Source organism: Triticum urartu, chromosome 3 (assembly GCF_003073215.2).
Source record: "Triticum urartu cultivar G1812 chromosome 3, Tu2.1, whole genome shotgun sequence".
In the NCBI taxonomy this organism is placed as follows: Eukaryota; Viridiplantae; Streptophyta; class Magnoliopsida; order Poales; family Poaceae; genus Triticum; species Triticum urartu.
In genome coordinates this window covers 41611332-41624527 of record NC_053024.1, presented here as the reverse complement: position 1 = coordinate 41624527, position 13196 = coordinate 41611332, and the positions used below count along the sequence as shown (strand labels likewise).

The 13196-nt window shown below is 44.8% G+C and overlaps 1 protein-coding gene across 1 annotated transcript; it reads right to left on the bottom strand.

The window, feature by feature from the left end:
- Window positions 1-11643: 11643 nt before the first annotated feature.
- On the bottom strand, window positions 11644-12966 carry LOC125547855 (WUSCHEL-related homeobox 10-like). Its single transcript, XM_048711605.1, has 3 exons — window positions 12335-12966; window positions 11967-12154; window positions 11644-11848 (listed from the first exon to the last, which is right to left on the bottom strand). Exons 1-3 carry the CDS (start codon window positions 12909-12911, stop codon window positions 11831-11833), a joined length of 783 nt encoding a protein of 260 aa, XP_048567562.1. The 5' UTR covers window positions 12912-12966; the 3' UTR covers window positions 11644-11830.
- Between the last annotated feature and the right edge of the window lie 230 nt (window positions 12967-13196).

The following is a 13196-nucleotide window of genomic DNA, read 5'->3' as shown; positions in this document are numbered from 1 at the left end:
AACTCAACACCACCATGCACGAGCCCCACGGTGGGCGCCAACTGTCATGGAATTGTCACGACAGATGTCCTAGTGCGAGGACTTAGTCGTGAGGCCAACGCATCTTTGTAGTAGCTTGAGAGGGGTTGAGCGGAATCGAGAGACGCAACACAACACAAGGATTTAGAAAGCTTCGGGCCCCGGGAAACATCGTTCGGTAATAGCCCTACATGTTGTTTGTGGCTAGATCTCATTATGCTCATGAGAGAGTCGCCGCATAAGCCGGCTCCCCCTTTCTGTCTAGCCCTAGCGATTGTTTCTTCTTGCTTGTCCCTCTTTGAGGAGCCCTGCCCCTTCTTATATAAGTTGAAGGGGCGGCTTTCATGTAGAGTCCTAGTAGGATTAGAACTAACTTATTCTCTCATTACAAGTCGGATACAAGTACGGGTCTTGCTTCCTCGTAAAGGAAATATTCCTCATGCCTTCCGTCTTAAGCCGGCCCACTATAACATGAGCCGTCCTACTGGGCCTTGGGCCCTTGTCATCCGCCTGACCCGCCATCGGGGCCATCATCAAGTCGCTAGGCTCGTGAGTCGTCACACCAGTGAACTGCCAGACCCATGAGTCGCCAATCCTTCGGCGGGCCACGATGAAGCGCCAAGTGCGGCCGGGTCATACTTCCGGCCGGGTCATATCGCGGGGTATATCCCTGACAGTAACCCTCTCTACTCTTTTGCACATGCTATGTGGGGGAAATGATGATACCATGCCAAGTTTCAACATTTTCAAAGTTCATTTTGTAGTGATTTTCAATTTCACAATCATTTAGCTCTCTAAACAAATCGGTAAATGACTGAAAAGAGCAAATGATGTTAGAAAGGGTTGAAAACTGATGACGTCGCTTTGAATGGTGCATACTGAACGCAAAAAAAGAGTGTGAATACATAGACAAACAGAGTGTCACTAGTATGCCTCTACTTGACTAGCTCGTTGAATCAATGATGGTTATGTTTCCTAACCATAGACATGAGTTGTCATTTGATTAACGGGATCACATCATTAGAGAATGATGTGATTGACTTGACCCATCCGTTAGCTGAGCACGATGATCGTTTAGTTTTTTGCTATTGCTTTCTCCATAACTTATACATGTTCCTATGACTATGAGATCATGCAACTCCCGAATACAGGAGGAACACTTAGTGTGCTATCAAACGTCACAACGTAACTGGGTGACTATAAATATGCTCTACAGGTGTCTCCGATGGTGTTTGTTGAGTTGGCATAGATCGAGATTAGGATTTGTCACTCCGAGTATCGGAGAGGTATCTCTAGGCCCTCTCGGTAATGCACATCACTATAATCCTTGCAAACAATGTGACTAATGATTTAGTTATGGGATGATGCATTACAGAACGAGTAAAGAGACTTGCTGGTAACGATATTGAACTAGGTATTGAGATACCGATGATCGAATCTCGGGAAAGTAACATACCGATGACAAAGGGAACAATGTATATCGTTATGCGGTTTAACCGATAAAGATCTTCGTAGAATAAGTGGGAGCCAATATGAACATCCAGGTTCCGCTATTGGTTATTGACCGGAGACGTGTCTCAGTCATGTCTACATAGTTGTTGAACCCGTAGGGTCCGCATGCGTAACGTTCGGTGACGATCGGTATTATGAGTTTATGTGTTTTGATGTACTGAAGATAGTTCGGAGTCCCGGATGTGATCACGGACATGACGAGGAGTCTCGGAGTGGTCGATACATAAATATTGATATATTGGATGACTATATTCGGACACTGAATGAGTTCCGGGGTCACCTGATAATTATCGGAGTGTCGGGGGCTTATCGGAACCCCGGGGGGACTAATGGGCCAACATGGGCCTTAGTGGAGAGAGAGGGCCGGCCAAGGCAGGGCCGCGTGCCCCTCCCCCTCTAGTCCGAATTGGACTAGGGAAGGGGGGCGGCGCCCCCCTTTCCTTCTCTTCTCTCCCTCTCCTTCCTTCCCCCCTTCCTCCTCCTAGTAGGACTAGGAAAGGGGAGTCCTACTCCTACTAGGAGGAGGACTCCTCCTCTCCTGGCGCACCCCAAGGGCCGGCCGACCTCCCCCTTGCTCCTTTATAGACGAGGGAAGGGGGCACCCTAGGACACACAAGTTGATCGTTGATCCCTTAACCGTGTGTGGTGCCCCCCTCCACCATAATCCACCTCGGTCATATCGTCGTAGTGCTTAGGCGAAGCCCTGCGCCCGTAGCTTCATCATCACCGTCATCACGCCGTCGTGCTGACGAAGATCTCCCTTGACACTCAACTGGATCGAGAGTTCATGGGACGTCATCGAGCCGAACGTGTGGAGATCGTGGAGGTGACGTACTTTCGGTACTAGGATCAGTCGGATCATGAAGATGTATGACTACATCAACCGCGTTGTCATAACACTTCTGCTTACGGTCTACGAGGGTACGTGGACATCACTCTTTCCTTCTCGTTGCTATGCATCACCATGATAGATCTTGCGTGTGCGTAGATTTTTTTGAAATTACTGTGTTCCCCAACAGTGGCATCCGAGATAGGTCTATGCGTAGATGTTATATGCACGAGTAGAACACAAAGGAGTTGTGGGCATGGGTATATACATATTGCTTGCCGTCACTAGTTGATTCTTAATTCAGCGGTATTGTTGGATGAAGCGGCCTAGACCGACATTAGGCGTATGCTTACACGAGACTGGTTCTACCGACGTGCTTCGCACACAGGTGGCTGGTGGGTGTCTGTTTCTCCAAGTTTAGTTGAATCGGATTCAATGAACAGGGTTCTTTCTGAAGATCAAAAGGCAATCACTATACCGCGTTGTGATTTTTGATGCGTAGGTAAGAACGGTTCTTGCTCAGCCCGTAGCAGCCATGTAAAACTTACAACAACAAAGTAGAGGACGTCTAACTTGTTTTTGCAGGGCATGTTTTGATGTGATATGGTCAAGAGATGATGCTAAATTTTATTGTATGAGATGATCATGTTTTGTAACACAGTTATCGGCAACTGGCAGGAGCCATATGGTTGTCGCTTTATTGTATGAAATGCAATCGCCATGTAATTGCTTTACTTTATCACTAAGTGGTAGCGATAGTCGTAGTAGCAATAGTTGGTGAGATGACAACGATGTTTCGATGGAGATCAAGGTGTCAAGCCGGTGAAGATGGTGATCATGACAGTGCTTTGGAGATGGATATCAAAGGCACAAGATGATGATGGCCATATCATATCACTTATATTGATTGCATGTGATGTTTATCCTTTATGAATCTTATTTTTCTTAGTTCAGCGGTAGCATTATAAGATGATCTCTCACTAAATTTCAAGGTATAAGTGTTCTCCCTGAGTATGCACCGTTGCTACAGTTCGTCGTGCCAAGACACCACGTGATGATCGAGTGTGATAAGCTCTATGTTCACATACAATGGGTGCAAGCTAGTTTTGCATAAGAAGAATACTCAGGTTAAACTTGACGAGCCTAGCATATGCCGATATGGCCTCGGAACACTAAGACCGAAAGGTCGAGCATGAATCATATAGTAGATATGATCAACATAGTGATGTTCACCATTGAAAACTACTCCATCTCACGTGATGATCGGAAATGGTTTAGTGGATATGGATCACGTGATCACTTAGATGACTAGAGAGATGTCTATCTAAGTGGGAGTTCTTAAGTAATTTGATTAATTGAACTTTAATTTATCATGTACTTAGTACCTGATAGTATTTTGAATGTCTATGTTGTTGTAGATAGATGGCCCGTGCTGTTGTTCCGTTGAATTTTAATGCGTTCCTAGAGAAAGCTAAGTTGAAAGATGATGCTAGCAACTACACGGACTGGGTCCGTAACTTGAGGATTATCCTCATTGCTGCACAGAATAATTACGTCCTAGAAGCACCACTAGGTGACAAACCCGCTACAGGAGCAACACCAGATGTTGTGAATACCTGGCAGAGCAAAGCTGATGACTACTCGATAGTTCAGTGTGCCATGCTTTACGGCTTAGAACCGGGACTTCAACGATGTTTTGAACATCATGGAGCATATGAGATGTTCCAGGAGTTGAAGTTAATATTTCAAGCAAATGCCCGGATTGAGAGATATGAAGTCTCCAATAAGTTCTATAGATGCAAAATGGAGGAGAATAGTTATGTCAGTGAACATATACTCAGAATGTCTGGGTACCACAACCACTTGACTCAACTGGGAGTTAATCTTCCTGATGATAGTGTCATTGACAGAGTTCTTCAATCATTGCCATCAAGCTACAAGAGCTTCGTGATGAACTATAATATGCAAGGGATGGATAAGACAATTCCTGAGCTCTTCGCCATGCTAAAGGCTGCAGAGGTAGAAATCAAGAAGGAGCATCAAGAGTTGATGGTCAACAAGACTACCAGTTTCAAGAAAAAGATTAAAGGGAAGAAGGGGAACTTCAAGAAGAACAGCAAGCCAGTTGCTGCTCAAGTGAAGAAACCCAAGTCTGGACCTAAGCCTGAGACTGAGTGCTTCTATTACAAAGGGACTGGTCACTGGAAGCGAAAATGCCCCAAGTATTTGGCGGAGAAGAAGGATGGCAAAGTGAAAGGTATATTTGATATACATGTTATTGATGTGTACCTTACTAATGCTCGCAGTAGTGCATGGGTATTTGATACTGGTTTAGTTGCTAACATTTGCAACTCGAAATAGGGGCTACGGATTAAGCGAAGATTGGCTAAGGACGAGGTGACGATGCGCGTGGGAAATGGTTTCAAAGTCGATGTGATCCCCATCGGCACGCTACCTCTACATCTACCTTCGGGATTAGTTTTAGACCTAAATAATTGTTATTTGGTGCCAGCGTTGAGCATGAACATTATCTCTGGATCTTGTTTGATGCGAGACAATTATTCATTTAAATCAGAGAATAATGGTTGTTTTATTTATATGAGCAATATCTTTTATGGTCATGCACCCTTGATGAGTGGTCTATTTTTACTAAATCTTGATAGTAGTGATACACATGTTCATAGTATTGAAGCCAAAAGATGCAGGGTTGTAATGATAGTGCAAATTATTTGTGGCACTGCCGTTTGGGTCATATTGGTGTAAAGCGCATGAAGAAACACCATTCTGATGGACTTCTGGAATCACTTGATTATGAATCACTTGGTACTTGCGAGCCATGCCTCATTGGCAAGATGACTAAAACTCCGTTCTCCGGAACAATGGAGCGAGCAACAAAGTTATTGGAAATCATACATACTAATGTATGTGGTCCAATGAACATTGAGGCTCGCGGCGGATATCATTATTTTCTCACCTTCACAGATGATTTGAGCAGATATGGATATATCTACTTAACGACACATAAGTCTGAAACATTTGAAAAGTTCAAAGAATTTTAGAGTGAAGTGGAAAATCATCTTAATAAGAAAATAAAGTTTCTACGATCCGATCATGGAGGAGAATACTTGAGTTATGAGTTTCGTCTTCATTTGAAACAATGCGGAATAGTTTCGCAACTCACGCCACCTGGAACACCACAGCGTAATGGTGTGTCCGAACGTCATAATCGTACTTTACTAGATATGGTGCGATCTATGATGTCTCTTACTGATTTACCGCTATCGTTTTGGGGTTATGCTTTAGAGACGGCTGCATTCACGTTAAATAGGGCATCATCTAATTCCATTGAGACGACACCTTATGAACTGTGGTTTGGCAAGAAACACAAGTTGTCGTTTCTTAAAGTTTGGGGCTGCGATGCTTATGTGAAAAAGCTTCAACCTGATAAGCTCGAACCCAAATCGGAGAAATGTGTCTTCATAGGATACCCAAAGGAGACTGTTGGGTACACCTTCTATCTCAGATCCGAAGGCAAGATATTCGTTGCTAAGAATGAATCCTTTCTAGAGAAGGAGTTTCTCTTGAAATAAGTGAGTGGGAGGAAAGTAGAACTTGATGAGGTAATTGTACCAGCTCCCTTATTGGAAAGTAGTTCATCACTGAAATTAGTTCCAGTGATTCCTACACCAGTAAGTGAGGAAGCTAATGATGATGATCATGAAATTTCTGATCAAGTTACTACCGAGCCTCGTAGGTCAACCAGAGTAAGATCCGCACCAGAGTGGTACGATAATCCTGTTCTGGAGGTCATGTTACTGGACCATGACGAGCTTATGAACTATGAGGAAGCGAAGATGAGCCCAGATTCCGCAAAATGGCTTGAGGCCATGAAATCTGAGATGGGATCCATGTATGAGAACAAAGTGTGGACTTTGGTTGACTTGCCCGATGATCGGCAGGCCATAGAGAATAAATGGATCTTCAAGAAGATTGACGTTGACGGTAATGTTACTGTCTACAAAGCTCGACTTGTTGCAAAAGGTTTTCAACAAGTTCAAGGAGTTGACTACGATGAGACCTTCTCGCCCGTAGCGATGCTTAAGTCCGTCCGAATCATGTTAGCAATTGCCGCGTTTTATGATTATGAAAATTTGGCAAATGGATGTCAAAACTGCATTCCTTAATGGATATCTTAAAGAAGAGTTGTATATGATGCAACCAGAAGGTTTTGTCAATCCAAAAGGTGCTAACAAAGTGTGCAAGCTCCAGCGATCCATTTATGGACTGGTGCAAGCCTCTCGGAGTTGGAATATACGCTTTGATAGTGTGATCAAAGCTTATGGTTTTATACAGACTTTTGGAGAAGCCTGTATTTACAAGAAAGTGAGTGGGAGCTGTGTAGCATTTTTGATATTATATATAGATGACATATTATTGATTGGAAATGATACTGAATTTCTGAATAGCATAAAAGGATACTTGAATAAGAATTTTTCAATGAAAGACCTCGGTGAAGCTATTGGGCATCAAGATCTATAGAGATAGATCGAGACACTTAATTGGACTTTCACAAAGCACATACCTTGATAAAGTTTTGAAGAAGTTCAAAATGGATCATGCAAAGAAAGGGTTCTTGCATGTGTTACAAGGTGTGGAGTTGAGTCAGACTCAATGCCCGACCACTGCAGAAGATAGAGAGAAAATGAAAGTCATTCCCTATGCTTCAGCCATAGGTTCTATCATGTATGCAACGCTGTGTACCAGACCTGATGTGTGCCTTGCTATTAGTTTAGCAGGGAGGTACCGAAGTAATCCAGAAGTGGATCACTGACAACGGTTAAGAGCATCCTGAAATACCTGAAAAGGACTAAGGATATGTTTCTCATATATGGAGGTGACAAAGAGCTCGTCGTAAAAGGTTACGTCGATGCAAGCTTTGACACTGATCCGGATGACTCTAAGTCACAAACCGGATACGTGTTTTTATTAAATGGTGGAGCTGTCAGTTGGTGCAGTTCCAAGCAAAGCGTCGTGGCGGGATCTACGTATGAAGCGGAGTAGATAGCTGCTTCAGAAGCAGCAAATGAAGGAGTTCATATCCGATCTAGGTGTCATACCTAGTGCATCGGGTCGAATGAAAATCTTCTGTGACAACACTAGTGCAATTGCCTTGGCAAAGGAATCCAGATTTCACAAAAGAACCAAGCACATCAAGAGACGCTTCAATTCCATTCGCGGTCAAGTCAAGGAGGGAGACATAGAGATTTGCAAGATACATACGGATCTGAATGTTGTAGACCCGTTGACTAAGCCTCTCTCACGAGCAAAACATGATCAGCACCAAGACTCCATCGGTGTTAGAATCATTACAATGTAATCTAGATTATTGACTCTAGTGCAAGTGGGAGACTGAAGGAAATATGCCCTAGAGGCAATAATAAAGTTGTTATTTATATTTCCTTATATCATGATAAATGATTATTATTCATGCTAGAATTGTATTAACCGGAAACTTAATACATGTGTGAATGCATAGACAAACAGAGTGTCACTAGTATGCCTCTACTTGACTAGCTCATTGATCAAAGATGGTTAAGTTTCCTAACCATAGACATGAGTTTCCATTTGATTAACGGGATCACATCATTAGGAGAATGATGTGATTGACTTGACCCATTCTGTTAGCTTAGCACTTGATCGTTTAGTTTGTTGCTATTGCTTTCTTCATGACTTATACATGTTCCTATGACTATGAGATCATCCAACTCCCGAATACCGTAGGAACACTTAGTGTGCTATCAAATGTCACAACGTAACTGGGTGACTATAAAGATGCTCTACAGGTGTCCCCAATGGTGTTTGTTGAGTTGGCATAGATCGAGATTTGGATTTGTCACTCCGAGTATCGGACAGGTATCTCTAGGCCCTCTTGGTAATGCACATCACTATAAGCCTTGCAAGCAATGTGACTAATGAGTTACATACGGGATGATGCATTACGGAACGAGTAAAGAGACTTGCCGGTAACGAGATTGAACTAGGCATTGAGATACCGACAATCGAATCTCGGGCAAGTAACATACCGATAACAAAGGGAACAACGTATATCGTTATGCGGTCTAACCGATAAAGATCTTCGTAGAATATGTGGGAGCCAATATGAACATCCAGGTTCCTCTATTGGTTATTGACCGGAGACGTGTCTCGGTCATGTCTACATAGTTCTCGAACCTGTAGGGTCCGCATGCTTAACATTCGGTGATGATCGGTATTATGAGTTTATGTGTTTTGATGTATCGAAGATAGTTCGGAGTCCCGGATGTGATCACGGGCATGATGAGGAGTCTCGAAATGGTCGATACATAAATATTGATATATTGGATGACTATATTCGGACACCGGATGAGTTCCAGGGGTCACCGAATAATTATCGGAGTGACGGGGGGTTATCGGAACCCCCGAGGGACTAATGGGCCAACACGGGCCTTAGTAGAGAGAGAGAGGGCCGGCCAAGGCAGGGCCGCACGGCCCTCCCCCTCTAGTCTGAATTGGACTAGGGAAGGGGGGCGGCGCCCCCCTTTCCTTCTCTTCTCTCCCTCTCCTTCCTTCCCCCCTTCCTCCTCCAAGTAGGACTAGGAAAGGGGAGTCCTACTCCTACTAGGAGGAGGACTCCTCCTCTCCTGGCGCGCCCCAAGGGCCGTCCGACCTCCCCCCTTGCTCCTTTATATACGGGGGTAGGGGGCACCCTAGGACACACAAGTTGATCATTGATCCCTTAGCCGTGTGCGGTGCCTCCCTCCATCATAATCCACCTCGGTCATATCGTCGTAGTGCTTAGGTAAAGCCCTGCGCCGGTAGCTTCATCATCACTGTCATCACGTTGTCGTGCTGACGAAGCTCTCCCTCGACACTCAGCTGGATCGAGAGTTCGTGGGACGTTACCGAGCCGAACGTGTGCAGATCGCGGAGGTGCCATATATTCGGTACTAGGATCGGTCGGATCGTGAAGACGTACGACTACATCAACCGCGTTGTCATAACACTTCCGCTTACGGTCTATGAGGGTACGTGGACAATACTCTTACCTTCTCATTTCTATGCATCACCATGATAGATCTTGCGTGTGCGTAGGATTTTTTTTTGAAATTACCGCGTTCCCCAACACCCTAAGGAGTCCAAGTTTGAAAGGACTTGCCTTTTTATTTCATTGATAAATAAGAATGTGACAAGAGGTACCTGTCTTTCCTTCCCATCTAGCCCCTAATCTTTAGGCGGAGATTTTTCTACCACCGGGTGAAGGGTAGATAGATTACACAAAGATACCTTCACTGCTTCAGTAGAGACGTGACAACAGTTGGTGTCTCATAACAACCTCTCTTTTTTAGAGAGGTGGATAAGCGGTGTTACTTGATAATGGGCGATTCTTAAGGTGTTTGATGTTCCCACTCTAAGGGTATACCTTGCCTTTAATGTTGGCAATGATGTATTCCCTGGTTCAAGCTCCCTAACTACCTCAAAAGGCCCTTCCACTTTTGGAGAGAGCTTATTGCTATCATTTTGGCTGTGTAGATTGGATTCATCCATGATTATTTGTTAAATCGTTACCGAGTAGTGTCACAAGTCTCCCCGTGACACTTTTTGATGCGTCTAACCGTAGCGATGGCGCATGTGATTGATAGGTCTCTTGGACCATGACCACTTCATCTACTTTGATTGTTTGCAGTACCAATGACTTGAGGAGCTTCTCAACAAAGACCTAGAATGTTCATGGAAACCTAGAGGAAGCTAGTCGGCCAGCTACTCAACTCTAAGGGATATACCAGACTTCAGAGCCGCGAGCCCCCATTGAAACTTTTGAACCTCTGAAAGCTGTGTACCATACTCTTGTCCGAGACTGATAATACTTGCACACTCGCCTCACCACAAACTGGGAATCTCCTTTTCACCAGAAGGCGGAGGAAATGCCAAGGGCAGAAGCTACTAGAAGACATACTAGCAAACACTCGTATTCTGCCATGTAGGTAATGGCATTGAAGTGGGAAAATACAAAGGAGAATCTGGGTACCAGCGCACCCTATATGCAAAAAAAAAATTAGTAATTCAAAAAAAGTTCAAAAAATCCCGAAACTTCTTTGGTATCAAACATGATCAAATATTGTAGTCGTATAAAAAGATTCGTCAGAGAAAGACTTTTATTGTATCCTAGGTCGAAGATTCGGCAAGAAATGCTATATACAAGTACTATACACGCTATATTGTCGTCATAAACTTCTTCTTTTTTCCCTGAAGTCCAAATAAATCATTTCTTGTCCAAACTTTTTATACCAGTAGAATACCTAATCATATTTGATTTCAAAAAATATTTATAAATTTTTGAACATTTTTTGAATTACTAAATTTTTTGACGCATATAGGGTGCATCAGAATCCGAGAGCATCAAGTTCCCATCCCATTGAAGTGCTGCTGGGTAGTATACAATCAGCACCCGAGCTCCGACTCCGTATTGTGTTACCGACTCAACAAACATTATAGTGTGCACATAGTGTGTGAGTATTTGCTAGCGATGACCAAATATGGCGTGAAGGGACTCACTCACAGATAATATGTGGGCTATATCACTCTTCTAGCATCATCGGTGGGTGTGTGGAGGTTGGATTCTCTTGATATACACTCTTCATCTGCGGCGGTTGCTGTTCTGGTGCGTTGGTTTCACGGGGCCTTAGTACGATGACTTCCCGACTGTCTACTACAACAACGTTTGCTCAGCTCCGGCGAGGGAGGGGCAATGGCAGCGGCGCGCCTTCGGCTCGCTTCAGTGCTTGTAGTCGCCGCTAGATGGTCTACGGATCTGAATGTAATTTTTATTATTTCTAGTGTTCGTTGTACTACCATGATTGAAAATGAATAGATTAAAAAAATTTCCCACAAAAAAAGTGGGGGAACCAAATGAATGCTAACAGTATGATTTGGTAACTCATTTCTCAAGCTGCTACCTCTCAAACAGATGCTATTGTGTGTTAGTCAAAACCTTACCGCCAAAACTAAACGGATGCTAGCGCCTAGCGTGTGTTTTAGTCTAAACCCTACCCACAATCTCTAGCTTCCTTTTTATGTGTTTAGTGTTTGTGTACTTTGGTTTTTGCCCGGTTTTCTTCAATTAAAATCGAGCAACTATCTTCTTATTATATGAAATGGCAGAGCTCCTGCCCTTGCCTCGCCAAGATGCTCGAAAAATAAGCTGCTACAACATCTCCAACACTGGAAAGAACTCTCAAGGGGACGAATCATCCGGAGATAGTAACATACATCGATATGGAGAGCAAGAACAACATTAGTACACACACTGATACGATCTTGACAATAAGATCGCTCTCATTGAAGCTTGATTACAAGATGCATGCTTCCTTGCATTTCGCGTACATATGCAGACTTGATTCTTCTAATCGGCTAGACATGGAGCTGATTAATTAATTAGATCGATCTGAATACCTGCAAGCACATCAAGGAACGATCGAACGATCGAGTAAATAGTTATGTTGATTCTTCAATGAAATAGTAGAAGATTAGAACCAATTAACTTTGGTTAGCACAAGAAGTAACTAATTACCAGGTAATAACATTCGCCCATTTGCAGGCTCTTCATGAGGACGCCGCGCTCGTTCACTGGGAGGATCTCGCCGGAGGAGTGCACCAGAATCACGTCAGGCCCGAACGTACCTGCCACGTCCAATGCGCCGGTGCTTGGCACCTCGTATACCGTGCCATTGATGAACACCGGCATCGTCGTCCCTGGAACTGGAATTCATACCCACCCACCCATCATTTTCATAAGCAATTTAGCACGCATGCATATGATCATCAGTTATGTATTGCAAGCTTTCTTCATGCAAGAAGCAAGATGCAGAGGCATGCATGGTTTTGCTTGATGGCTTCAGGCTATACTAACAATGTAGAACCACTAGAACTACTACTAACCAGTTGCTTGGTAGCTTAGTTGCGATGCGTCGGTAGCCGTGTAACCATACTGGTTTTCGCCACCGCGTGCCATGAGGCCCATTTGCCGGGGGATGGCGAAAAGATCGTCTCCGCCGTCGGCGTCGTCTACCAAGAAACGGGGCGCCGTGTTGACCGCGGCCGCGGCCGCCGAAACACCGCCGCCCAGCTGTCCGTACTGCATGGTGTTGTAGGGAGAGGTGCCGATGGCGTGGTAGCCATGGCCGGCAGCTGCGTTGGAGGGGAGCTGGTCCGCGTCCCCGGTGCCGCCGCAGGACTGCTGGAGCTGGCGGGCACGGCGGCGAGAGCGGGAGCGGCGGTTCTGAAACCAGTAGAACACGTTGGCGTCACGGACAGCGCCGAAGCGCTCGAGGAGGAGGCGGATGCGCGCCGTCTCATCCTTGGCCGGGTTCACCATCCCGCTGTTGAAGATGGACTCCAGGATCAGGATCTGCTCCGGCTTGGGCGCCCACCGGGACCGTGTCGTGGTCGGCTCGCCCCCCTCGCTGCTGCGGCCGCCGCCGTGTGCGGGAGCTTGGCCGTGGTGGTGCTGGTCCATGAAGAACCTAGCTTGTTAGCTTGGTGTGAGATGCTCTTGAAAGGAAAAAAACGAGGATTGGTGGTAGGGAATCCAAGGGGGGGAAGGGGCATAAATGGAGCGTCCCGTATACTTATAGTTAGAGGCTACATTTTTTTGGAAGTTAGAGGCTACTTTTTTTTTGAAAGAGAAAAGTATATCTTTTGTCCCTCAACTCTTGGTGAAGTCTAGATTTGGTCCCTCAACTTCAAAACCGAACAACTTGCACCTCTAACTACCGAAACCGGATAAGGTTCGTCCCCGGAC

Bases quoted from the DNA above. Each gene is read 5' to 3' on its own strand.
- LOC125547855 (XM_048711605.1), bottom strand. From the start codon at position 12,911: ATGGACCAGCACCACCACGGCCAAGCTCCCGCACACGGCGGCGGCCGC. The intron at 12,155-12,334 runs GTTAGTAGTAGT...TATGAATTCCAG, and splicing joins ACTAAGCTACCAAGCAACTG to TTCCAGGGACGACGATGCCG.